At 37.5% G+C, this 25,088-nt stretch overlaps 1 protein-coding gene across 1 annotated transcript in view; it reads right to left on the bottom strand.

Moving 5' to 3' along the window:
• The window catches only part of MACC1 (MET transcriptional regulator MACC1), a 90,594-nt gene that overhangs the window by 17,623 nt on the left and 47,883 nt on the right, over nucleotides 1–25,088 (bottom strand). Inside the window, exons 2-4 of the mRNA XM_055272489.2 lie at nucleotides 8,821–8,943; nucleotides 4,434–6,475; nucleotides 417–605 (exon numbers count right to left, since the gene is read on the bottom strand). Coding sequence (XP_055128464.1) covers nucleotides 417–605; nucleotides 4,434–6,475; nucleotides 8,821–8,935 — 2,346 coding nt within the window. The 5' untranslated portion in view covers nucleotides 8,936–8,943. The remainder of the gene's footprint in view (nucleotides 1–416; nucleotides 606–4,433; nucleotides 6,476–8,820; nucleotides 8,944–25,088) is intronic.

The following is a 25,088-nucleotide window of genomic DNA, read 5'->3' as shown; positions in this document are numbered from 1 at the left end:
TATCGCAAGTGACTAAGTTTATGCCTGAGGCCGATAAATACATATTATTGTATCTTCCTCTGTTGTCCTGACTTAATCCTGTCTCCCGCCTTCAAAATTTACCTGTTTTATGACTCAAGTTCTTATAGCCATCCCCACTTACTGGCCCAATTTGATCAATTAATTCATTGATCAAAGGCCATGAGAATATGAAATCCAAAAGAAGAAACATCAATATTTAAAAGGCTCTCAATGTCTTTTAAGAGTGTGCATGTTTATTTCAGATAGTACTGATGAATTACTAGTGCAGTGATTCAGTTAATGGATCATCTTGGACACTCCCCCAGTGAATCTGTGAATGTGGTATAGGTTTTATTACATTAGTGTTACTTGGTCTACAACTTTTCACTATTGAATTACACAAACAAAAGTCTTACCTCAACAGCAACATCTCCAGTGTTTCCTCGATGAGGAATTTCATATGCCTCCATTTGTTGCTTTGTGAGTCGTACTAACTTTTCAGCTAGTTCCCTCCAGCCTTTTCCAAGCTTGACAGCTGAAGTCAGAATAGCAGCTTCTTGGATGAGACGTGCTACTAATGCTTGGCAATCCATTTTCAGAAGAGCCTGCAGCAACAATTACATGTCACAATTAAAAGCGACTAACTTGGGCTTTTTTCTCTATAAACTGGAATTTTTATTACATATTCTACAAATGGGAGTCCTTTTTTTCACTACACATATAATTGAGTTTTCTAAAGCTCAAGAAGTTGATTCACATTTAAGCAAATTCTATAAGCAAACTACAGTAGATGTAACTGAGCCAGAGTTAGGGGAGATTTAGAACTAATTCAGTGGCTAATTATAGGACCTTGGATAAACCACTTAACTAATATGTGTCTTTGTATCTTTAATTGTGAAAAAAGGAAGTTAAATTACACACTTCCAATGGTACTCTGAAGTTCCAGCAGTCTCTAATTTATCAATCTAGGATTAGTTATTTACTCATGAGAAATAAAGCCTTGTTCTAGGAAAGGATTGGCTACAAGAATTTCTCTAAAGTGTATGTGAACTGGTGATGGTAAATATTATTCTATTTTCACCAAAATATGACTTAAGACGTCCCAGAATCATGCCTGCTGTGTTAAAAAAAAAAAAAAAAAGAGACACTCCTTCAACTTTGAATAAAGCTATTGATGTTTATAGGTTTAAAATATATATATATAAATTTATTAAAAATACTCTCCCTCATCACCAATATAATGGTATTAAACATAAAGTACAAGGTATTAAATACAAAACACCTAGTCTTCTACAATGCAAAATAGAAAACCATCAGGCTCTTACCTAACCATGCATGTTTCAAACAAGTCTACAAGTTTGTGTTTTGCCTTGAGTACCATTTTTTAAATATGGGATTACATCTATCTATACTTCTTCTTTGTTCAAATGAGCAAATAGAGTAGTTCCCCCTTAGGAGGGAGAATCTAAGGAGATTCAAGAATCCAAAGGAGTCACATTTCAAGGCTGTCCAGTGGATGCCTGAAACTGCAGATAGTACCAAATTTTATACACGCTATGTTTTTTCCTATACATACATAATTATGGAAAAGTTTAATTTATAAATTAGGCACAGTAAGATATTAACAACAATAACTAGTAATAAAATATAACAATCATAACAATATACTCTAATAAAAGTTATGTGAATGTTGCCTCTCTCTGTCAAAATACCTTATTGTACTCTACTCATCTATTTGTCAGTCATGGTTGATGGTAGGTAACTCAACCCACAGAAAGTGAAACTGTGGATAAGGGGAACTACCGTAAACATGCTTGGTAACCCCTCATTATTTAATGGTACTTTGGAGGTTTATCTACCAATATGAAACAATAAGTTAAAATGAATGAGCAAGTAAGGCAACTATGAAAGTTGATAGCGTGTTCATTCCCCTGGAAGTATGCAATTAGAAGGACTACCCATAGTTTTGATACATAAATGGATCCATACCTTCATACTGAAGAGTTACAGCCTCAGTGAGAAACAATACTGAGCCAGCGGGCCTCTGATGGTGCTTTTAGTAAACTGTGGAGTGGGGTTACTACTTTATATTCCAGTTTCTTGTTTTAGGGAAAAGATCTGTACTTGGAGTCATAAAACATGAGTTTAAAATCCAGCTCCACATAGTATAAGACTTTAGATGCATCACACAATATCTCTATTTAATGATTTTTAAAATCAATATAGTGTTAATTCCACTTTGTCTAAACCTCCATAATTATCGTGAAAATCAAATTGGATGCTGAAGTGCTTTAGAGAGTGTCAAGCATATAAGGACAGCCAGTCTCAGCGTCGAGAGATGACTAAAGGGTTTGGATCCCACAATCTTTTTCAGCTTATTGGGTCTCTTCCTGCCACTCCAAATTAATATGCAAACCTATAAAAATGTATATTGTACTATGCAAATAAAGTTTCAAGAGACAACTCTATACCCCATGCTCCATCACCTGCCAGTCAGAGAACCAGGCCTGAGCCTCTTCATACAGAAATCCTGAAACCTCCACTAAGGCTTAGAAATTCCCCACTTGAATGGACTCTCTATAGATTTTCTAATTAGTCACTTGAGGCACTCTGATAATTACCATACCCCAAAAAATACAGGTATAATCAGGCTTGAACTTTCAGACCATCATTAAGGACCTTTGGCCATTACAACATTTTTAGGCCACTAAAAAAACAAACGAAGTTAATTTTCCAATTCAAACCTTTGCAGGTGAATATTAAATATGAGCTATGAGAGTTAATGAGCTATTACAAAATGCACATGCAGCTTCCACCAGGTAGAGCAGCTTCTAACATTCAGTCTCCAATAGTTCTGAATGTCCCAGGGTAGGTAAGAACGCAGCACACCATAAAAAATCTATCAACTTAGCAACTGGATAGGAGCTTTTGAATTTCAACTCCTGTAAGTATCACTGTAGAATCATCAAAAATATTGAAAGAGAGATAATGTTATATATATTTATTACATGAATCATTGTTAATGCCATAGATTAAATTTGTCCTCCAAATATTTTCTACTTCTTTTACATCTTGATTAAAACTTTGCTCCTTTGCATGAACCTGCCTATATAATTTTATTTACCTTCTACAGAGCACCAGCCTTTCACAATTATAATATTTAATGCATATACCTACACAAATATAGTACTGATACAAACAATTTTATACACACATTACTTTGTTTCATGAAGGCATAGCGGCTTTATGCATGATTTTGAAACCAAAAAATATTCAAATCCCATCTATAAGAATAGGCAACTGTAGGACTTGGGCAAATTGCCTAACTTTCTAAGACTTGGTTTCTTCGATCTATAAGATGAAGATACTAGCTATACTTACCCCATAGAGTTGTTAATGGTTAAATAAGCACGAGAGAAGTATTAACAATCATTATTATTTTTATACTCATGTCTTAACCATTTTTAGAAATATGATCTTGATTTTTTTTATTTTTATAAAATATTGAATTTCTACTTTAAAGGTAAAAAGTACTTTGTGATTCTCCACTGAGTCTTCCACTGGGTTGAATACTACACTAAAGAATTTGACCCTGAGAGTCCTACTAAAACATGAGGATTAAGATGAGAATTACTAATATCATTGGGCTGTAATGCATTGCATACATAAGAATATTAAATTGCTAAAGGATATTGGTAATACATTAAAAAAAAGAAACAGCCAGCTGTGGTGGCTCATGGCTATAATTTCAGCACTTTGGGAGGCCAAGGTGGGAAGATTGCTTGAGGCCAGGAGTTCAAGAGCATCTTGGGTGACATAGTGAGACACCCATACCTTAAAAAAAAAAAAAAAAAAAAACAAAAACAAAAACCCAGGCACGGCGGCACATGCCTGTAGTCTGAGTTACTTGGGCAGTTGAGCCCTGGAGGTTGAAGCTGCAGTGAGTTGTGATCGTGCCACTACACTCCAGCCTGGGCAACAGTGCCAGACTTTGTCTCAGAAAAAAAAAAAAAAAGGAAAGAAAGAAAAAAAAATCCCACACACACTGAAAAGTGGATCTCTAACAATGGCCAAGTTAGTTTTCTTTAGTTTGCTTTCATGTTATGGAGCCTCTCTGGTATCTTAAGAGTTGTCTAAATATTTGAGACAGGAAGAGAAGTCGTACCTGAACTGTTACGCCCAGCACAAACAGAACTTTTAATTTTCTTTTAAAAGATGATCCCATTTTTTGGGGAAATCACAATTGAATCTCAAGTTTAAGAAACCAGTTTTATGATCATGTAGGAAAAACTATATTTGCTATAAAGTATCCTTAATGTATTTAAGACTGTTGAATTTTTAAACATTTCTCCTCTCACATGTTTGGTTATAAATATTGTCAAGTTAATATAATTCTTGATGGCAATTCATTGCTATGATCAAGCAATACTCACCACAGTAAGTTCATACAGAAACTTCCTTGTATTTCTCTCTGTGTGGCAATCTTCCTTTAACCTCTTTATAACATAAGAAACTTTTTCTGATTCTTTGTCTGCTTGAATTTGATCAAAATCTTCCAGGGACAGATGTGAGTAACCCAGGACATCAGCTAAAACTTTCCAATCATAAACTTTTTCTGACACCAAGGTTAATACAACTGAGTAGATATAAGTCAATTTTTTTAAAGGCAGGACAATTTGTTCAAGAAGATTTCTGGTTGTAAAGACACTATCTGACATAAACATTACTTGTTGCTTTGAAATCACCTTGACATTTTTGCAGTGTACAAGTCCAATCTTACCTCTGAGGAGTCCTACATACCATTCTTTCACTTTGGACTGACCAATAGCTTTTACCTTACCTTCCCCGAGGAGAGCTATTGTGTCCCCTTTGAAATATTCAAGGAAGTAATCAATCTTGCTTTGTCTTAGCACTGCTTTCAGGGTTACCCCATAGTTGGTAAAGTTCAATGTTTTATCTTGAAATGTAGGATATTTAACAAGAATTTTTGGTGATAAAGGAGCAGACTTGATTTCCTCCTTCTTCTGCAAATAGCCTGGCAGATTCGAGAGTCTTTTTAGGTTTGGGTTTGGATCAGGAGTAGTGATAGAGAACTGTGCAACTAGTTCACCATTGAGAGGCTCCACCTGAACACAAAACTCAAACAAGTGCATCTCTCTGTGCTCAACTAAAGAAAATAAAAATTGTTGATGAACTACTTCACCTGCTTCCAACTGCTTTTGTTTAATTTCTTTCCTTTCTCCTTCTGTCTTTACTTCAAAATCAGGATCACAGGAAAAAACAGAAATACTTAAATCTTGTGGCTTGTCAAGTAAAAATGACTGCTTCCCCCAGAGCTGAAACACAACTGGAGATATGTTTTTTCCACCCTTCTTAATATCAGAAATTGTAAGCTGTCCTGGCATATAACTGTGTCCACAAACTGTTAAAATAACAGTAAAACTGGGATGGATATATTTGGGTCCATAAATTCCAACTGAGGTGGTTTTGTGGATATAATCCCAAATGGTGGCAGCTGGTGACTGAAGAGCTTTAGCTTGTGCAGCAACCACTAGATACATTACCTGACTCAAGTCAATTAGCTTGACTTGGATGGTGTCTTTATAAACGTAGCAGTTGCTTAAAACTTTAAAAGGGCCTTCTTTACCCAAGCTGTGTAAACACACCATTTCTGTCATGACTTGGCTGAAAGGATCCTTTCTCACTTCAGCCCCAATTTTCATCTCCAGCAAAAGGGCTTCCATTGTATTGAGGTTGCCTAACATGATTTCCAACAACGGGCTCACGGTGCATGAAAGATCATGGTTAAGCATGTGTGGCGGATCAAGGAAAGCCCTTAGAGACACCTCTTGGAATTCCCCCACAGCCACATGACCTTGGGGCACATGAACAGTGATGTCTGATTCAGGTAATTGTACTGACCCTCCTTGATGGTTTACTTTGCAAGTTATGGTGACCTCGGCAAGTTGTGTCTGGGCCCATCCAGGGCTCTGACTAATTGTATTCAAATCAAGGCAGGAGCGGGCCAGCTGGCGTTGACTTAACCAAGCCATTTTATAAGCCTCTCGATCATTTTTAAGCCATTCTAAGTCGTGCGGTAGGATCTGGTCAGAGTTATGTATACTCTGATGGGCATGTGCTGTGTCGTCTAAAATGTCCAGAAGTTCTGAGACACTTTTAGATCTTCCGGATTTTCTTGAGGAAGACTGCCTAAGTAACTGATGCACATCAAGTTCATCACCAGAGGAATCAAAAGAGTTTCCATTTTCTATTTCTCTAAAGAAAAGAAAAGGATCTTCCTTTAAGATGGAAATATTATTTATCTTCCTGTTATTTCTTAGCTGAGTTATGTCATCCAAAAATGGGTTAGAAGCAGACAGTTGACTCCAGAATGGATTTTTAACTTTGGAAGCATTATTACCATGAAGGGTGAAAGCATCCGGCCAATTGTGAAGCAAGTCTGGGTCCTGGCATTCTTGTTATTTAAGGAAAGACAAAGCAAAACAAAGATAAGGTGGCATTCTGAGTTATAATGAAGATTAATTTTTCCCATAGCTTAAAAATTCAGGACTTACTTTTCATTTTTCTTTCTGATCTCCAGTCTACTAGCTAACACAAACTCAATGTTAAATTTGCTCAAATTTGTATGTAATGAGAAAAGAATATTTTTTCTACCAGGTTACTTTTTGAACATATGTAATGTTACTTTAAGACATCATGATTTATAAACTAAACAAATAAATATTTAATATGCTATAATAATATATTTAACATATTTCTTGAAAATGACTCAGACTAGCATGTGCTTGTGCTTTATTATTATTTTATGTATCATGCTTACAAAAGCAAATTTCTGGTCAAATAGAATAAATCAGTTATTCAATTATCCATATTTTTCTAAACATTGAATTGTTGGTCTCATTACATTCAGAATATTAATTTAATATTCTCCTTTTCAGATAATATTGAATATGTAGAAAATACCAACTACATCTGTTAACATTTGAAATAATATTTAAAACAATATGCTAAATTAGAAAGTCATTAATTTATTAGATAATTCTATAACTTTGTATTGAAAAATGTTAATAACATTAACATTCTTCAGGAAAAGGAATTCATAAAATTAACATTGAAAATTTAGACCACCATGAGTCTGGGCAGTAAATCCACAGCCAACAAACATAGAAACGACAAATCACCATGTAACAACCAGAGATGACTGAAACCACTCTAAAATAATGAATGTGGATAGCTGCCTTTTTTAACACCGGAAAACATTCCAAAACTTTAGGGTGTTGGTGTTTTTGCCAGCTTTATTTGCTGTACTTTATTTGTATTTGCCACTCAGTCTAGCTTTTAAGTGTATTTTATTCTTTTTCTCATTTTCAATGCGCATTAGTTTTGCATCTATTTTGTGACCTGTTAGACGTGACACATTCTCTTTTTGTTTATTCCTTTATTCTAAATGAGTTCTAAAAACAGAATATTTTGGCAAAAATTGAAAAAAGCTGGAGAAATTTTGTGACACGCATACAGATAGCATGTGTTATTAAAAAGAGTTACCTATTGAAATGATAGTGTTTCTGGAGAAATTAAGCTTATAGACAGCATGTGTTATTAAAAAGAGTTACCTATTGGAAAAGAAAAAAAGAAAGAAAATTTAGACCACCATTGGTTTTATTGATCAAAGGAATTCATTGCACTCAAGCTTGCAATGGCAAATAATAATTTTACCACTAGAAAGTGAAGCATTATTACTTTGGAAAGTAAGTGTCTTAAGAATTTGTAACATTAAAATATTTACATTTCTATTATAAGAATTTCTAGATATCTCACAACGCTGAAGCCATTTTTTGTGTGTGTAGAGCAACTCATACTTGGTCATTTCTTAGTAAATAATTATAAAGACTCTGTGTAGACTTTGTGAAGCTAGTGCTGCTTTTAGCAACAGGCATAATAGCCGACCAAATTTTCAGAAGTTCTATTGAAAAAATAATTCAAGCACACTGTCAGAATTTCTTTTGTTTAATATACGTAGAAACATTATCTTGATTGAAATGTTTTTAAGTGTTATACGCTAAAATTTAGAAGATGGATTTTGAAAAATAAAGGTGGCATTTCTCTTACATTCACACTTTTCTTTAATACAGTTACCCCTAACTCTCTTAAAACTTACTTTTCCTCTGAGGATCAGGTTAATTTTTTGATGCTCCATGAAGATTTCCTAGGTCGACCAACCTTTAGAGAGCCTTTTTACCCCCAAATTCATTATAGTTATTGCATATAACACTCATTTATTAACAACATTTTTCCTTTTTATAATATTTATCATAATCTGTTGGCTGTGCTTTTTTTTTTTTTGAGAAGGAGTCTCGCTCTTTCACCCAGGCTGGAGTGCAGTGGCCCGATCTCAGCTCACTTCAGGCTCCGTCCCCCAGGGTTCACGCCATTCTCCTGCCTCAGCCTCCCGCGTAGCTGGGACTACAGGCGCCCGCCACCTCGCCCGGCTAATTTTTTTGTATTTTTTAGTAGAGACGGGGTTTCACTGTGTTAGCCAGGATGGTCTCGATCTCCTGACCTCGTGATCCGCCCGCCTCGGCCTCCCAAAGTACTGGGATTACAGGCGTGAGCCACCGCGCCCGGCCTGGCTGTGCTATTTTATTTTGCACATCTTTTTAACTATTTCTATGATAAAAACAAGATTTTATGATTCTTTTCATCTTCCAAAGCATTTTCAGAGGTAGACCTTCAACAGTCATTGGTGATGAATTTCATGTACTTACATGGACAAATCGCAACAGTTATAAATTCCCATACCTGTAATATTGCAACTCTTTGAGAGTTTTCCAGCTTCCATGTCAATCAAATTTGCTTCAGACCTACTTTGTGCAATTCTTCCTAATGAAAAATGTTTTCTTTCAGTGATTAGCATTTTTCCACCTACAAAGTAAATAGATAAGTATTTTTTGTAAGCATACATATACATGCTGGCAGAGAAAATAAACTCAAAGACATCATATGTATTTCTGTAAAGAACTACATGTGAAAATCCTCTATATAAATCTTCTACTCCTGGTAGGATACTCGACTAGATATACTAAAATGTGTATTAGCACTCCACTAAAAAATGATCAAATTCCAGATTAATACCGATAACCAAATCTGGAAATGTATTACTGATCCCATATAAAAGTGATTAATGGGAATCCCAAGGACAACAAAAATAACAACAAAATAGTAAGTCGAAAACTAAGTAAATAAACATTTCCTGTTTGGTGGTTGGAGGACTAAATATCACAAACTAAAAATTTTCCCTTAAATCCTTGTATACATTCGATGCAGTTCCATGAAAAATTGCACGTAAATGTACATGTGTATTTGTTACTTCTTTTTTAATAGTTAAAATTTTATTTATTTCTTAATGGATAAAATTGTATGTATTTATTGCATAGAGCATAATGTTTTGAAGCATGTTGTTTAACAACACATACAGCAGCAATAACTTCTTAAGCTATTTTAATATTTATGTAGAAAAGCAAAGAGCTAATACTCAAGATAATCCAGAACAAGAGCATGACAGAAGTAATATGCACTACCTATCAGATATCAGCATTTATTATAAATAGGCTCTAAGTAAGACAACATGGAAGTGGAACATAAATAGATGAAGGACATAGAATAGAGATCTCAGAACCAGACCCACCCTTATATGAAGGATTGATACATGGCACAGGTGGCCATACAGAGTGGTGTGGAAATGGTGGATTATTCATTAAACAGTGATGTTGCCATTTGTTGTACATGCTAAAAAAAAAAATTACGTTGATCACTGTCTCATCCCGTGCACAGAAAATAAATGCCAAGGGATTAAAAAACCTAAAAGTGAAAACAAAACCAATAAAATTTGAAAGATAGTCTAGAGATTGTCTTTATGTTTTCTGGGAAGGAGAGAATTTCTTAAACAGGGCACACGCACTTATGCAAAATGCAAATCCGAAAAAATAAAACCACACATTAGAATAAGACATCCTATATATCAAAGGACATCAGTAAAAACACAAGCCAAAACTAGGACAATTTATTTTCATTGCACATGACTGAAAAAGGAAAAATAATTGGATTCCAAAATATATCAAAGATTCCCACAAATCAATAAACAAAATAAAACAACACTATAGCAATTTTTGAAAAAATTCTCTGAACGAACATTTCTCAAAAAATGGAAACACAAATGGTCCCTAGATATATGGAAATATGATCAATCTCATTGATAATTAGGAAAACGCAAAATGAAACCCCAAGAAACATAATTTTTACCTACGAAATCTCAGACGTTTTAGTCTAGCAACACCAATTATTGACAAAGTATGTGCAACAAAGGGAAAGCCTATATACTCGTCGTGGAAGTGTCAATATGTGCAACCACTTGGAAGTTAATCTGACATTGTCTAGGAAATATGCTTACAGCCTAGTACCCAACAATTCCAATCCCAGTTATTTGTTTTAGTGAAAACTCTGCAGATGTGCCTCAAAGAGATATACATGAATATTCATTATATTATCAAGAAAACTGAAATCCCTAGGATATTCCCCAGAATATCCTTTGCCATATAAGTGGATAAATAAATTGTGGCATATTAACACAATGAAGTATCATACAACTATTGAAATAGATGAATCACAACTAAAAGTATGAACACATACTAGTAGTCAGTATCTCACGTCTGGGACTCAGCCTTCTTTACATATATAATTTCTCTTCATCCCATGATAACACTGAAAAATGGGTATTATAAATATGACTTTCAGAGTCTCAGCAATAGAATGTAACTAAACCACAAGATCAATTAGGTGGAGCCAAGATGGCCGAATAGGAACAGCTCCAGTCTCCAGCTCCCAGCCCCAGCGACACAGAAGACGGGTGATTTCTGCATTTCTGCTTGAGGTACCGGTTTCATCTCACTAGGGAGTCCCTAACAGTGGGTTCAGGACAGTCGGTGAAGCGCACTGTGCGCAAGCCGAAGCAGGGCGAGGCATTGCCTCACTCGGGAAGCGCAAGGGGTCAGGGAGTTCCCTTTCCTAGTCAAAGAAAGGGGTAACAGACGGCACCTGGAATATCGGGTCAGTCCCACCCTAATACTGCGCTTTTCCAATGGGCCTGGAAAACGGCACACTAGGAGATTGTGTCCCGCACCTGGCTCGGAGGGTCCTATGCCCACGGAGTCTCGCTGATTGCTAGCACAGCAGTCTGAGATCAAGCTACAAGGCAGCATCAAGGCTGGGGGAGGGGCGCCCGCCATTGCCCAGGCTTGCTTAGGTAAGCAAAGCAGCCAGGAAGCTCGAACTGGGTGGAGCCCACCACAGCTCAAGGAGGCCTGCCTGCCTCTGTAGGCTCCACCTCTGGGGGCAGGGCACAGACAAACAAAAACTCAGCGAGAACCTCCACAGCCTTAAATGTCCCTGTCTGACTGACAGCTTTGAAGAGAGTAGTGGTTCTCCCAGCACACAGCTGGAGATCTGAGAACGGACAGACTGCCTCCTAAAGTGGGTCCCTCACCCCTGAGCAGCCTAACTGGGAGGCACCCCCCCAGTAGGGACAGACTGACACCTCATTCAACCGGGTACTCCTCTGAGACAAAACTTTCAGAGGAACTATCAGACAGCTGAATTTGTGGTCTCGCGAAAATCCGCTGTTCTGCAGCCACCGGTGCTGACACCCAGCCAAACAGGGTCTGGAGTGGACCTCTAGTAAACTCCAACAGACCTGCAGCTGAGGGTCTTGTCTGGTAGAAGGAAAATTAACAAACAGAAAGGACATCCACACCAAAAACCCATCTGTACATCACCATCATCGAAGACAAAAAGTAGACAAAACCACAAAGATGGGGAAAAAACAGACCAAAAAACTGGAAACTCTAAAAAGCAGAGCACCTCTCCTCCTCCAAAGGAACGCAGTTCCTCACCAGCAACGGAACAAAGCTGGATGGAGGATGACTTTGATGAGTTGAGAGAAGAAGGCTTCAGACGATCAAACTACTCTGAGCTACGAGAGGAAATTCAAAACAATAGCAAAGAAGTTAAAAACTTTGAAAAAAAATTAGAAGAATGGATAACTAGAATAACCAATGGAGAGAAGGGCTTAAAGGAGATGATGGAGCTGAAAGCCAAGTTTCGAGAACTACGTGAAGATTGCAGAAGCCTCAGTAGCAGATGCGATCAACTGGAAGAAAGGGTATCGCTGATAGAAGATGAAATGAATGAAATGAAGAGAGAAGGCAAGTTTAGAGAAAAAAGAATAAAAAGAAATGAACAAAGCCTCCAAGAAATTTGGGACTATGTGAAAAGACCAAACCTACGTCTGATTGGTGTACCTGAAAATGATGGGGAGAATGGAACCAAGTTGGAAAACACTCTGCAAGATATTATCCAGGAGAACTTCCCCAATCTAGCAAGGCAGGCCAGCATTCAGATTCAGGAAATACAGAGAACGCCACAAAGATACTCCTCGAGAAGGGCAACTCCAAGACACATAATTGTCAGATTCACCAAAGTTGAAATGAAGGAAAAAATGTTAAGGGCAGCCAGAGAGAAAGGTCGGGTTACCCACAAAGGGAAGCCCATCAGACTAACAGCTGATCTCTCAGCAGAAACTCTACAAGCCAGAAGAGAGTGGGGGCCGATATTCAACATTCTTAAAGAAAAGAATTTTCAACCGAGAATTTCCTATCCCGCCAAACTAAGCTTCATAAGTGAAGGAGAAATAAAATACTTTACAGACAAGCAAACGCTGAGTGATTTTGTCACCACCTGGCCTGCCCTAAAAGAGCTCCTGAAGGAAGCACTAAACATGGAAAGGAACAACCGGTACCAGCCCCTGCAAAAACATGCCAAATTGTAAAGACCATCGAGGCTAGGAAGAAACTATAGCAACTAACGAGCAAAATAACCAACTAACATCATAATGACAGGATCAGATTCACACATAACAATATTCACGTTAAATGTAAATGGGCTAAATGCTCCAATCAAAAGACACAGACTGGCAAACTGGATAAGGAGTCAGGACCCATCAGTGTGCTGTATTCAGGAAACCCATCTCACGTGCAGAGACACACATAGACTCAAAATAAAGGGATGGAGGAAGATCTATCAAGCAACTGGAAAACAAAAAAAGGCAGGGGTTGCAATCCTAGTCTCTGATAAAATAGACTTTAAACCAACAAAGATCAAAAGAGACAAAGAAGGCCATTACATAATGGTAAAGGGATCAATTCAACAAGAAGAGCTAACTATCCTAAATATATATGCACCCAACACAGGAGCACCCAGATTCATAAAGCAAGTCCTCAGTGACCTACAAAGGGACTTAAACTCCCACACAATAATAATGGGAGATTTTAACACCCCACTGTCAGCATTAGACAGATCAACGAGACAGAAAGTTAACAAGGATATCCAGGAATTGAACTCAGCTCTACATAAAGTGGACCTAATAGACATCTACAGAACTCTCCACCCCAAATCAACAGAATATACATTTTTTTCAGCACCACACCACACCTATTCCAAAATTGACCACATAGTTGGAAGTAAAGCTCTTCTCAGCAAATGTAAAAGAACAGAGATTATAACAAACTGTCTCTCAGACCACAGTGCAATCAAACTAGAACTCAGGATTAAGAAACTTAGTCAAAACCACTCAACTACATGGAAACTGAACAACCTGCTCCTGCATGACTATTGGGTACATAATGAAATGAAGGCAGAAATAAAGATGTTCTTTGAAACCAACGAGAACAAAGACACAACATACCAGAATCTCTGGGACACATTCAAAGCAGTGTGTAGAGGGAAATTTATAGCACTAAATGCCCACAAGAGAAAGCAGGAAAGATCCAAAATTGACACCCTAACATCACAATTAAAAGAACTAGAAAAGCAAGAGCAAACACATTCAAAAGCTAGCAGAAGGCTAGAAATAACTAAAATCAGAGCAGAACTGAAGGAAATAGAGACACAAAAAACCCTTCAAAAAATTAATGAATCCAGGAGCTGGTTTTTTGAAAAGATCAACAAAATTGATGGACCGCTAGCAAGACTAATAAAGAAGAAAAGAGAGAAGAATCAAATAGATGCAATAAAAAACGAAAAAGGGGATATCACCACCGATCCCACAGAAATACAATCTACTATCAGAGAATACTACAAACACCTCTATGCAAATAAACTAGAAAATCTAGAAGAAATGGATAAATTCCTCGACAAATACACCCTCCCAAGACTAAACCAGGAAGAAGTTGAATCTCTGAATAGACCAATAACAGGTTCTGAAATTGTGGCAATAATCAATAGCTTACCAACCAAAAAGAGTCCAGGACCTGATGGATTCACAGCTGAATTCTACCAGAGGTACAAGGAGGAACTGGTACCATTCCTTCTGAAACTATTCCAATCGATAGAAAAAGAGGGAATCCTCCCTAACACATTTTACGAAGCCAGCATCGTCCTGATACCAAAACCTGGCAGAAACATAACCAAAAAAGAGAATTTCAGACCAATATCCTTGATGAACATTGATGCAAAAATCCTCAATAAAATACTGGCAAACCGAATCCAGCAGCACATCAAAAAGCTTATCCACCATGATCAAGTGGGCTTCATCCCTGGGATGCAAGGCTGGTTCAACATACGCAAATCAATAAATGTGATCCAGCATATAAACAGAACCAAAGACAAAAACCACATGATTATCTCAATAGATGCAGAAAAGGCCTTTGACAAAATTCAACAACCCTTCATGCTAAAAACTCTCAATAAATTAGGTATTGATGGGACGTATCTCAAAATAATAAGAGCTATCTATGAGAAACCCACAGCCAATATCGTACTGAATGGGCAAAAACTGGAAGCATTCCCTCTGAAAACTGGCACAAGACAGGGATGCCCTCTCTCACCGCTCCTATTCAACATAGTGCTGGAAGTTCTGGCCAGAGCAATCAGGCAGGAGAAGGAAATAAAGGGTATTCAATTAGGAAAAGAGGAAGTCAAATTGTCCCTGTTTGCAGATGACATGATTGTATATCTAGAAAACCCCATTGTCTCAGCCCAAAATCTCCTTAAGCTGATTAGCAACTTCAGCAAAGTCTCAGGATACAAAATTAATGTACAAAAATCACAAGCATTCTTGTACACCAATAACAGACAAACAGAGAGCCAAATCATGAGTGAACTCCCATTCACAATTGCTTCAAAGAGAATAAAATACCTAGGAATCCAACTTACCAGGGATGTGAAGGACCTCTTCAAGGAGAACTACAAACCACTGCTCAATGAAATAAAAGAGGATACAAACAAATGGAAGAACATTCCATGCTCATGGGTCGGAAGAATCAATATCGTGAAAATGGCCATACTGCCCAAGGTAATTTATAGATTCAATGCCATCCCCATCAAGCTACCAATGACTTTCTTCACAGAATTGGAAAAAACTACTTTAAAGTTCATATGGAACCAAAAAAGAGCCCGCATCGCCAAGTCAATCCTAAGCCAAAAGAACAAAGCTGGAGGCATCACGCTACCTGACTTTAAACTATACTACAAGGCTACAGTAACCAAAACAGCATGGTACTGGTACCACAACAGAGACATAGATCAATGGAACAGAACAGAGCCCTCAGAAATGATGCCGCATAGCTACAACTATCTGATCTTTGACAAACCTGACAAAAACAAGCAATGGGGAAAGGATTCCCTATTTAATAAATGGTGCTGGGAAAACTGGCTAGCCATATGTAGAAAGCTGCAACTGGATTCCTTCCTTACACCTTATACAAAAATTAATTCAAGATGGATTAAAGACTTATATGTTAGACCTAAAACCATTAAAATCCTACAAGAAAACCTAGGCAATACCATTCAGGACATAGGCGTGGGCAAGGACTTCATGTCTAAAACACCAAAAGCAATGGTAACAAAAGCCAAAATCGACAAATGGGATCTCATTAGACTAAAGAGCTTCTGCACAGCAAAAGAAACTATCATCAGAGTGAACAGGCAACCTACACAATGGGAGAAAATTTTTGCAACCTACTCATCTGACAAAGGGCTAATATCCAGAATCTACAATGAACTCAAACAAATTTACAAGAAAAAAACAAACAACCCCATCAAAAAGTGGGCAGAGGACATGAACAGACACTTCTCAAAAGAAGACATTTATGCAGCCAAAAAACACATGAAGAAATACTCCTCATCACTGGCCATCAGAGAAATGCAAATCAAAACCACAGTGAGATACCATCTCACACCAGTTAGAATGGTCATCATTAAAAAATCAGGAAACAACAGGTGCTGGAGAGGATGTGGAGGAATAGGAACACTTTTACACTGTTGGTGGGACTGTAAACTAGTTCAACCATTGTGGAAGTCAGTGTGGCGATTCCTCAGGGATCTAGAACTAGAAATACCATTTGACCCAGCCATCCCATTACTGGGTATATACCCAAAGGACTATAAATCATGCTGCTATAAAGACACATGCACACGTATGTTTATTGCGGCACTATTCACAATAGCAAAGAGTTGGAACCAACCCAAATGTCCAACAACGATAGACTGGATTAAGAAAATGCGGCACATATACATCATGGAATACTATGCAGCCATAAAAAATGATGAGTTCGTGTCCTTTGTAGGGACATGGATGAAACTGGAAACCATCATTCTCAGTAAACTATCGCAAGGACAAAAAACCAAACACCGCATGTTCTCACTCATAGGTGGGAATTGAACAATGAGAACTCATGGACACAGGAAGGGGAACATCACACTCCGGGGACTGTTGTGGGGTGGGGGGAGGGGGGAGGGACAGCATTAGGAGATACACCTAATGCTAAATGACGAGTTAATGGGTGCAGGAAATCAACATGGCACATGGATACATATGTAACAAACCTGCACATTGTGCACATGTACCCTAAAACCCTAAAGTATAATTAAAAAAAAAAAAAAAAAAGAATAATACAACGGACTTTGGGGACTCGAGAAAGGCTGGGAGTGGGGTGGGAGATAAAATTCTACAAATTGGATACAGTGTATACTGCTCAGGTGATCAGTGTACCAAAATTTCAGAAATCACCACTAAAGAGCTTATTCATGTATTTAAAATGAACATGTTGCTTTTAAGATGTACCCCCAATTTCCTGAAAATAAAACTAATTTTAAAAAAAAAAAAAAAAAAAAAAAAAGATCAATTAGCAAGTGAGCCACTGACCAGAAGTCACTTGTTCATGTTATAACTACTATATGCAGCCCATAACTTAGGACGCCACATACCCTATGTCAGACTCAAGATTCCCAAGGTACCCTCTGAGACTGTCCCATCTTGCAGTTCACACTTCCAGTTATTTTTCAAATTGTCATTATTTATTTATTTATTTAGAGATGAAGTCTCGCTATATTGCCCAGGCTGGAGTACAATGGTGTGATCTCAGCTCACTGTGAGCTCTACTTCCTAGGTTCAAGTGATTCTCATGCCTGAGCCTCCAGAGTAGCTGGGATTACAGGCACCCACCACCAGTCCTGTCTAACTTTTTTATTTTTAGTAGAGACAGTGTTTCGCCATGTTGGCCAGGCTGGTCTCGAGCTCCTGACCTCAGGTGATTTGCCCACCTTGGCCTCCCAAAGTGCTGGGATTACAGGCATGAGCCACCACGCCCAGTTACTTTAAACCTTACTTTTTGTTCTCCTTTGTGTGTGTTGACCACATCTCCTTCACCTGTGACCCCTCCTTCTTTTTTGTTATACTCTTCTTTCTAGTTCTTGACTTTTTTTCTTTTCAAGTAGTTTATTTTATTTTTTAAAGAAACCAAAAGCTTTTCTGATCTATAAAAATGAAAGAAAAAATTAAAACAAGATGGAAAAGAGGGAAAAGGAATAAAAGAAAAAGAAAAGGAAAAGGAGGGAAGCATGTGTTTTCAGGCATGATAATTAAATAAATCCAAAAATTGTCTCATAAGGTGGCATGCTTAAAAAATCCAATGTTGCAATAACAATTTCTTTCCCTGATTGGGGAAACTACATCGAAAAAATGGGTAAAACATTGAATTATGCAATATTCAAATTGCACTGAAACCTCAAATTTCCTGGCAGACCTTCCAAATGCTGTGGTTGATTTTACCAAATATAATGTCCAAAATTAAAAGTTTTTTGCACAGAATAAGTAGCCAAAACTTTGAGGTAGAAAAGCTGAGCTCAAGTTCCTCGCAAAATGTAACAAACTAAATTAAAATGAGGAGCAAATGTCTAAATGGAAAAATATTTTCCAAAAGATAAAATATATTCTTAAAAAATCAACTTAGTAAACTACCTAAACTCTTTTATTTTTTATGAGGAAAGAGCAAAATGAGCAACATGTACTGAGGATTCCTTTGAGGCAAATAACCGTTGATATGAAAAATAGTTATAACCAAATAGAATGTAGGTAGAAGTCCTCAACCACATAAAAACCAGGAATGATGCCTTATGCAGCTATGACCTTGAAGGATCATAACCTCTAAGAAACAAAGGCACCAAATGGTCATTAGCTGAGATTCTTTGTGGATTATCCTTATTCGCCAGGCACTCAAGCAGGTCTTCACTGTCCTTCAGGGTAGTTGTTCCAAATCTCAGTGGTACCAGGATCACTTGGAAGGCTTAATCAAACAACCCTTTGGAACCACCCCAGTGTTTCTAATCCAGAAGGTCTGGGATTGTGCACAAGAATTTTATTTCTAACAAAGCTGTCAAATGATGCTGATGCTGTGTTTCGGTTCCAAGGGGCACATGTTGAGAACCACATTCTGAAAGCCATTCTAAAAGCTCCTTCCCTAGCCAAATGGTTTCCCTAGCCACTCTCACTATCCCCCAACAAATCCTCTCTCTCATAATCCTTCTCTACACAAACACATCCCTCCATCCCTCACAGTACCATCCTAAATCTAAATTTTTTTCTATGAATCCAAGGAGAGGTGGTATAGGGTGAAAAAAAAAAAAAAATCCTTGACTGGAAGGACAAAGATCTGCCCGGATGATGGCATTGCTTGTTTACACAGGTGCAAATCACATTAGCCACATTTAGCATTTCCCTATGTTTTCTTCCAGTTAAACCCCATACTCAATGACAATTGCTGCCCAAAACAGGATTTTTTTTTTTTTACTTTGTCTAGAGAAACATAAGTCAGTCTTTGTTGGAATGAGTAAATGAGAATAGAGTACTCTAGTATTCATTTAATTTGGGACATGGCTTTTCAATGTGCCTTTTAAAAACACTTATGCTGATTTTGCATGATCCATTACTTTTTTCCTTAAGAAACCAACAAAGTTTTGCCCTTATTTATTTTACCATTTAAACTAGGCCCTAAGCAACTAGAAACATTTGCCAAATGTACAACTTAGCAAAAAAGTCAGAAGATATTTTTTTGTGAGGGTAAGGGGTGGGGAGCAATGCAGTGTTTGGCATAAGTAACCAAGAAAACAATACACTTAAAAGAATTATTTCTTTAAAATGTGTCCTTTGCATGCACACGTATGTTTATTGCGGCACTATTCACAATAGCAAAGAGTTGGAACCAACCCAAATGTCCAACAACGATAGACTGGATTAAGAAAATGTGGCACCTATACACCATGGAATACTATGCAGCCATAAAAAAGGATGAGTTCATATCCTTTGTAGGGACATGGATGAAACTGGAAAACATCATTCTCAGTAAACTATCGCAAGGACAAAAAACCAAACACCGCATGTTCTCACTCATAGGTGGGAATTGAACAATGAGAACTCATGGACACAGGAAGGGGAACATCACACTCCGGGGACTGTTGTGGGGTTGGGGGAGGGGGGAGGGACAGCATTAGGAGATATACCTAATGCTAAATGACGAATTAATGGGTGCAGGAAATCAACGTGGCACATGGATACATATGTAACAAACCTGCACATTGTGCACATGTACCCTAAAACCTAAAGTATAATAAAAAAAAAGAGAAAAAAAATAGGGTTAATAAAACCAAAAATAAAAAATAAAAAATAATAATAAAATAAAATAAAATAAAATGTGTCCTTTGAATCGTTTATGGTAGTAATTACATAGTGAAAATTGCTAGTGTTAGTCAGCTGGCAGGTTCAAACTATTTTCCAATTAGTCCTTGAATACCTGAAACCTCGGTGATTTCCATGAATTTGTACTGTATTTACCTCTCGATCTATGTGATAATAAAAACATGTCCATGTAGGCTATAACTCTTGCAGGTGACTGCAAATACTAAAATGTCAGGAGAGCAACTGTTGGACTAGTAGACTTTTCCTTCACCCACCAAATGTCAAACCTGCCCAAGTAACATTGTATTACTTGTAAATGCAACCAGTATTTTTTTAAAAAGGCCCACAAAGGAATCATAATCAGCTGATGATACACACCTGGTATGATTTTACTGGCCATTACCATGCTGTGAGTGGCCTTACTGGATCTTACCCTAGGGCAACTTCTGATGGACTAGGGGTACTCTCTGATTGGTAATTTTTAATAATATACACCATACACAAGCACACTTTCTCCCAGTTATTAAATACTTCGAGTGTTCCAGCTGATTATTCTGACCAAATATTTAAAAGACCTGACAGGGCAAATGTCAGCAGTTACTTTTCCCCAAGGCAAAGAGTTTCAGAAGATTCTCCAGGGAAGGGAGCAGGCCCCCCAGTGCATTAAGCGGTATTAGAAATCCATAATAATTTCTATGATACCTCCAATCCTGGGAACTCAAAACATTTCATCAATACGTCATCTTGTTAATATCACCAGGTCAAGATGTCTATCACTTCTTTCTATCTTATTATCCTTCCATCACTGGCAGAACTGAAGTTCAGGAAAATCATAACAATTGTGCAGCATAACATCATATTAGTGAGACTAAATCAGGGATATAAAAACAATAGGTCAGAAACTGTTTGATGTGCAGCTTAGTAATGTAGTCAAGGAACATTTCCAGAAACCTAGATCTGGAAGAAAAGGTATAAAGGACTCTCTGAACAGATACACAAAAGGAATATCTTGGGCCTGTAAAAAATAAAAAAGATAAAAGATAATCATAAGGGCTATTATTTATTATTTATTTGGAGCTTGCCACACTTCTGGTATCATGCATGGCTCTTCTTGTTTACTTGCAACAATTCTAGAAAGTTGGCTCTACCATCATCCTTATTTTTTTTTAATTTATTATTTTTTCAGTGGAGATGGAATCTTGCTCTGTCACCCAGGCTGGAGTGCAGTGGCGCAATCTCAGCTCACTGCAACCTCCACCTCCCGGGTTCAAGCAATTCTCCTACCTCAGCCTCCTGAGTAGCCAGGACTACAGGTGCACGCCACCAGGCCCAGCTAATTTTTTGTATTTTAGTAGAGATGGGGTTTCACCATGTTGCCCAGGCTGGTCTCGAACTCCTGAGCTCAGGCAATCTGCCTGCCTCAGCCTCCCAAAGTGCTAGGATTACAGGCATGAGCCACTATGCCCGGCCTCCATTATCCTCATTTTAAAGGTAGGGAAATAAAGTCTTAGGGATATTATATGCCCAAGATTAAAAAGCTACTAAGTAGCAAACCCATCTTTGAACTTAAGGATACTAGATACTAGCAAACACATTTTTTAACTCTACACAACACTTTCTACCTATAGCTTAAAACTTCTCTTCCAGAGGAAGTGAAATTTGAGACTATACCCTGGGCCCATTGCTGGAGAGTAGTATCAAGCCGCAATGCTGATTCCAGAAGATCTCCAAGTTCACAGCAGGACCTACATCATGGGCATGTGACCTGTGCAACAACACAGAGCCCCACTCTCGGATAGGCCCCATGCTTGGTGTAATGCTCTGCCACTGCCATTTTGAAATACCTAATATGTTTTGATCAAGAGGCCCCATATTTTCATTTTTCACTGGTGCTGCAAATTATGTAGCTGGTCCTGGTTCATAGAGTTGGCAACCTTTACTCTTCAGATCCAGAGAAATGACTAAAATTACAAGGGGCCATGAAGAAAGGAGAAAAGCATTATTTCGGATGAGGAATGCTCGTTTTACAGATGATGAAGCCAAGCTGCAGAGAGGTTGATAGATATTTGTCTTTTTTATTTGAATTCCCTACAGTATGTTCATTTTACACGTGCGTGTGCATGCACATACCCACAACACATATGCCCTTCCATGGCTTAAAAATATTTTGGGAAATTTACAAATAGTCAAATAACACAATGAGTTTAAACAACAAGTAAGTGTATATTATTCTTCAGTAAAAAAAAAATTAAAAACAAAGTAAATGAATAAATAAGGGTGACATTTGCAGGAAGTTGGTAGGACAACTTCAAATAAAAGCAACTTCACAAACATCATGCTGTAAATTCCAGTATATCCACTAGCAGTAGCCCACACATTTGCCTCTCCACTTTCTGAAAGTGACCAAAATAAGGCAAACATGATTAGTTACAAGCTTCACAGTGATCATAGGATACAAAGAAGCCACTTAACAGCAGCACCAGCAATACCCGGAATAAAGAGGGGTGAAGAGGAGCACGTAACTACTGGGGACAACATCCTTGGTCCTGCCTTTTACACTATGTTCAACAGTAAATCTCTTTAATGGAACTCTTTCTTAATGTGTGTTGATGTCATCTCACCCAAAGGCAATTCTGTCAAGTCAGGTGGAGAAGAGTGGGCCCAGCTAGACAGCTATCTGCCTCCCTATTCTAAGACAAGCACACATGTCAGGTTACAATCCCAAAAGGACAGGACCTAGTCCAGTAAAGCCCACTATACTTGGTTCCTCTCAACAGAGTTTCCCTTTCCACTTTTCAAGTCAGAGCTGACTGAGACATTCTAGGCCTAAGATCCAGAGCAGCTTTTTCTCTTGAAGACCCAAACAATTCACTAAGTTAAAGATGGGAGTCACATTCTCTTGTGAAAATAGATGAGTAAATTTGAGATGACAATTGAGATGAGTAGCTAAAATGTAGCCTGTGATAGAGATCATTCTACTTCTGCATGCTGTGCCATGATAGGGACTGCAGTTTTCCTCAGAAACAGTTCTGTTACTGCTCCCACACAAGAGCATACATTTCCAACTTTCAAGGCCACAGAGCAAAGCTGTAGTACTTTCATTGTGAAAACATTTAATGACTTCTTTTACCTAATCCCCACTGTTGCCATAAAATATTCCCAGTGATATGTCTCTCAGATTTAACTTTAAGCAACAGATGTTTCAAGCAAACTCTGAGAAATAAATTAGCTACAAATCTTGTCCCTGGGATAGGACAAGTTTAATTATTGCAAGAGTAGTTGGATATGACTTTGTGTAGTTATGGACCTGAAGTCATTTTTCTTTCCTGTACCCTTCAATGCAAAAGACATTTTCTGGGTTGTATTTTTCAAAAGGTATAAAGATCAACCCCCAATTCAGAAGGGGTGGACAAGAGGGGGGTTTATAGTGTGGCTAATAAAGCTGTAACTGTAGGGTCTTCACTTGCATGTCTTTTCTAGCAAACTGAACCAAATTCTGTATTTGTTTTCTCTGCAAAGCTCCACTGCTTCCTAGAACACTTGACAGTAAATCAGGAGACCTCACTGGTTGTCATCAATCAGCAATGTCTTTCCTTTCGTTTATGTAAATGCATCTTTGTAAAGTAGAAAGAATATAGGCTTTGGAGTTAGAATTCTCTGGTTACAGTCCTTCTAGTATAAACTTGGAAAATTTACTAAACATTTCTGGAACTCTACTTATCATCTGTAAAAAACTAAACTAAAATAGATAATAATTAGTATTACTATCAATATATAATAACCCCACATGCTGTTCATAATGATCAAATGAAATACTGTATAAAAAGTGGCACAAGAGGACCCCTTGCTTTTCCTCTGGTCTCTCCCTCATGATTATTCCAGTGCATATAGAAATAACTTTGCCAACTGGGCCCATTCCAGAATCTTCTCCTCTCGATCAGATGGCTTGAGACTCCAATCTCTGATAGCTTACAAGTTGTGTCTTGGGACCCTGTATCCTATTCTTCACCCTTCATAGAAAATTTTACCAGTGCCATGATTCCTGCCAAAAGAGTGACTGGACTCGTCACAGGAGAGGCACTGGAGTTCAATAGAAAGAACGCAGTCTTTGAAAATAGACAGACATAACTTCAGACCAATGCTTAGAAATGAATTCACTGGTCTTAGCACCATTTTCTAATCTACAAAATGAGGGTAAAATATTGTCTTCAAAAAGTGGTTACAATGATACGTGAAATATATCTCAATAAAGCTTTTTAAAAAAATTATTGTAAATATTAAATTAAATAACATAAATCCCCAATGAACAGTTGCTGTTTAAAATGATAATTCTTCTCTGTTTTTCACCTCTGTGCCAATTCTGTTGATCTTAGCCAATGTAATGAGTGGTTACTGACAAAGATATGTAAAGAGTATTGGAAAAGCGGAAACAGAATAAACACTGAAAGTTTGTCATTTTAGCTCAATAGATTATTAAACTTGACAATACTTTTCACCTCTCTGAAGGGGTAATGTAAAAATTATTGTATCATTTAAAATTAGATTTGTATTAGTACTTTTGCAGTAAAATCAAGTATTTTTAGCCAACAGTTTCTCAATTCTTACTGTATGGAATTAATTGTAAGATTCCCAGCATTCTTTGCCAAGAGAAAAACACTCTTGACATTTTGTGTATACCCACAGTTTTCCTTGGTTTGAACTTCAAACACTGATGTGAATCATTTGCATATCATCTGACAAGGCTACCTACTTGAAAGAGAATAAACATGAATCTTTGTTCACTGTTAAGTGAAAACAGAATGTTCATGCACTAACGTTTGCTATGAGAAAGAGCCTATGAATAAAATTTGGTAGAATGGGCAAGATTAAAGAGAGATTCATTACACCACACCATCCAATTCATAAAGCAGGAAGTTCCCTTAAATTCTCCACAATTGATTACATCTAGTTTTTAATGTTTCAGGGAATCACAGTGTTTCTATTTGTTATTTTTGTAAACAGAATG

This window comes from Symphalangus syndactylus, chromosome 3 (genome assembly GCF_028878055.3).
Source record: "Symphalangus syndactylus isolate Jambi chromosome 3, NHGRI_mSymSyn1-v2.1_pri, whole genome shotgun sequence".
In the NCBI taxonomy this organism is placed as follows: domain Eukaryota; kingdom Metazoa; phylum Chordata; class Mammalia; order Primates; family Hylobatidae; genus Symphalangus; species Symphalangus syndactylus.
Note: the sequence above shows the minus strand (reverse complement) of the source record. Positions and strands in the feature narration are given on the sequence as shown.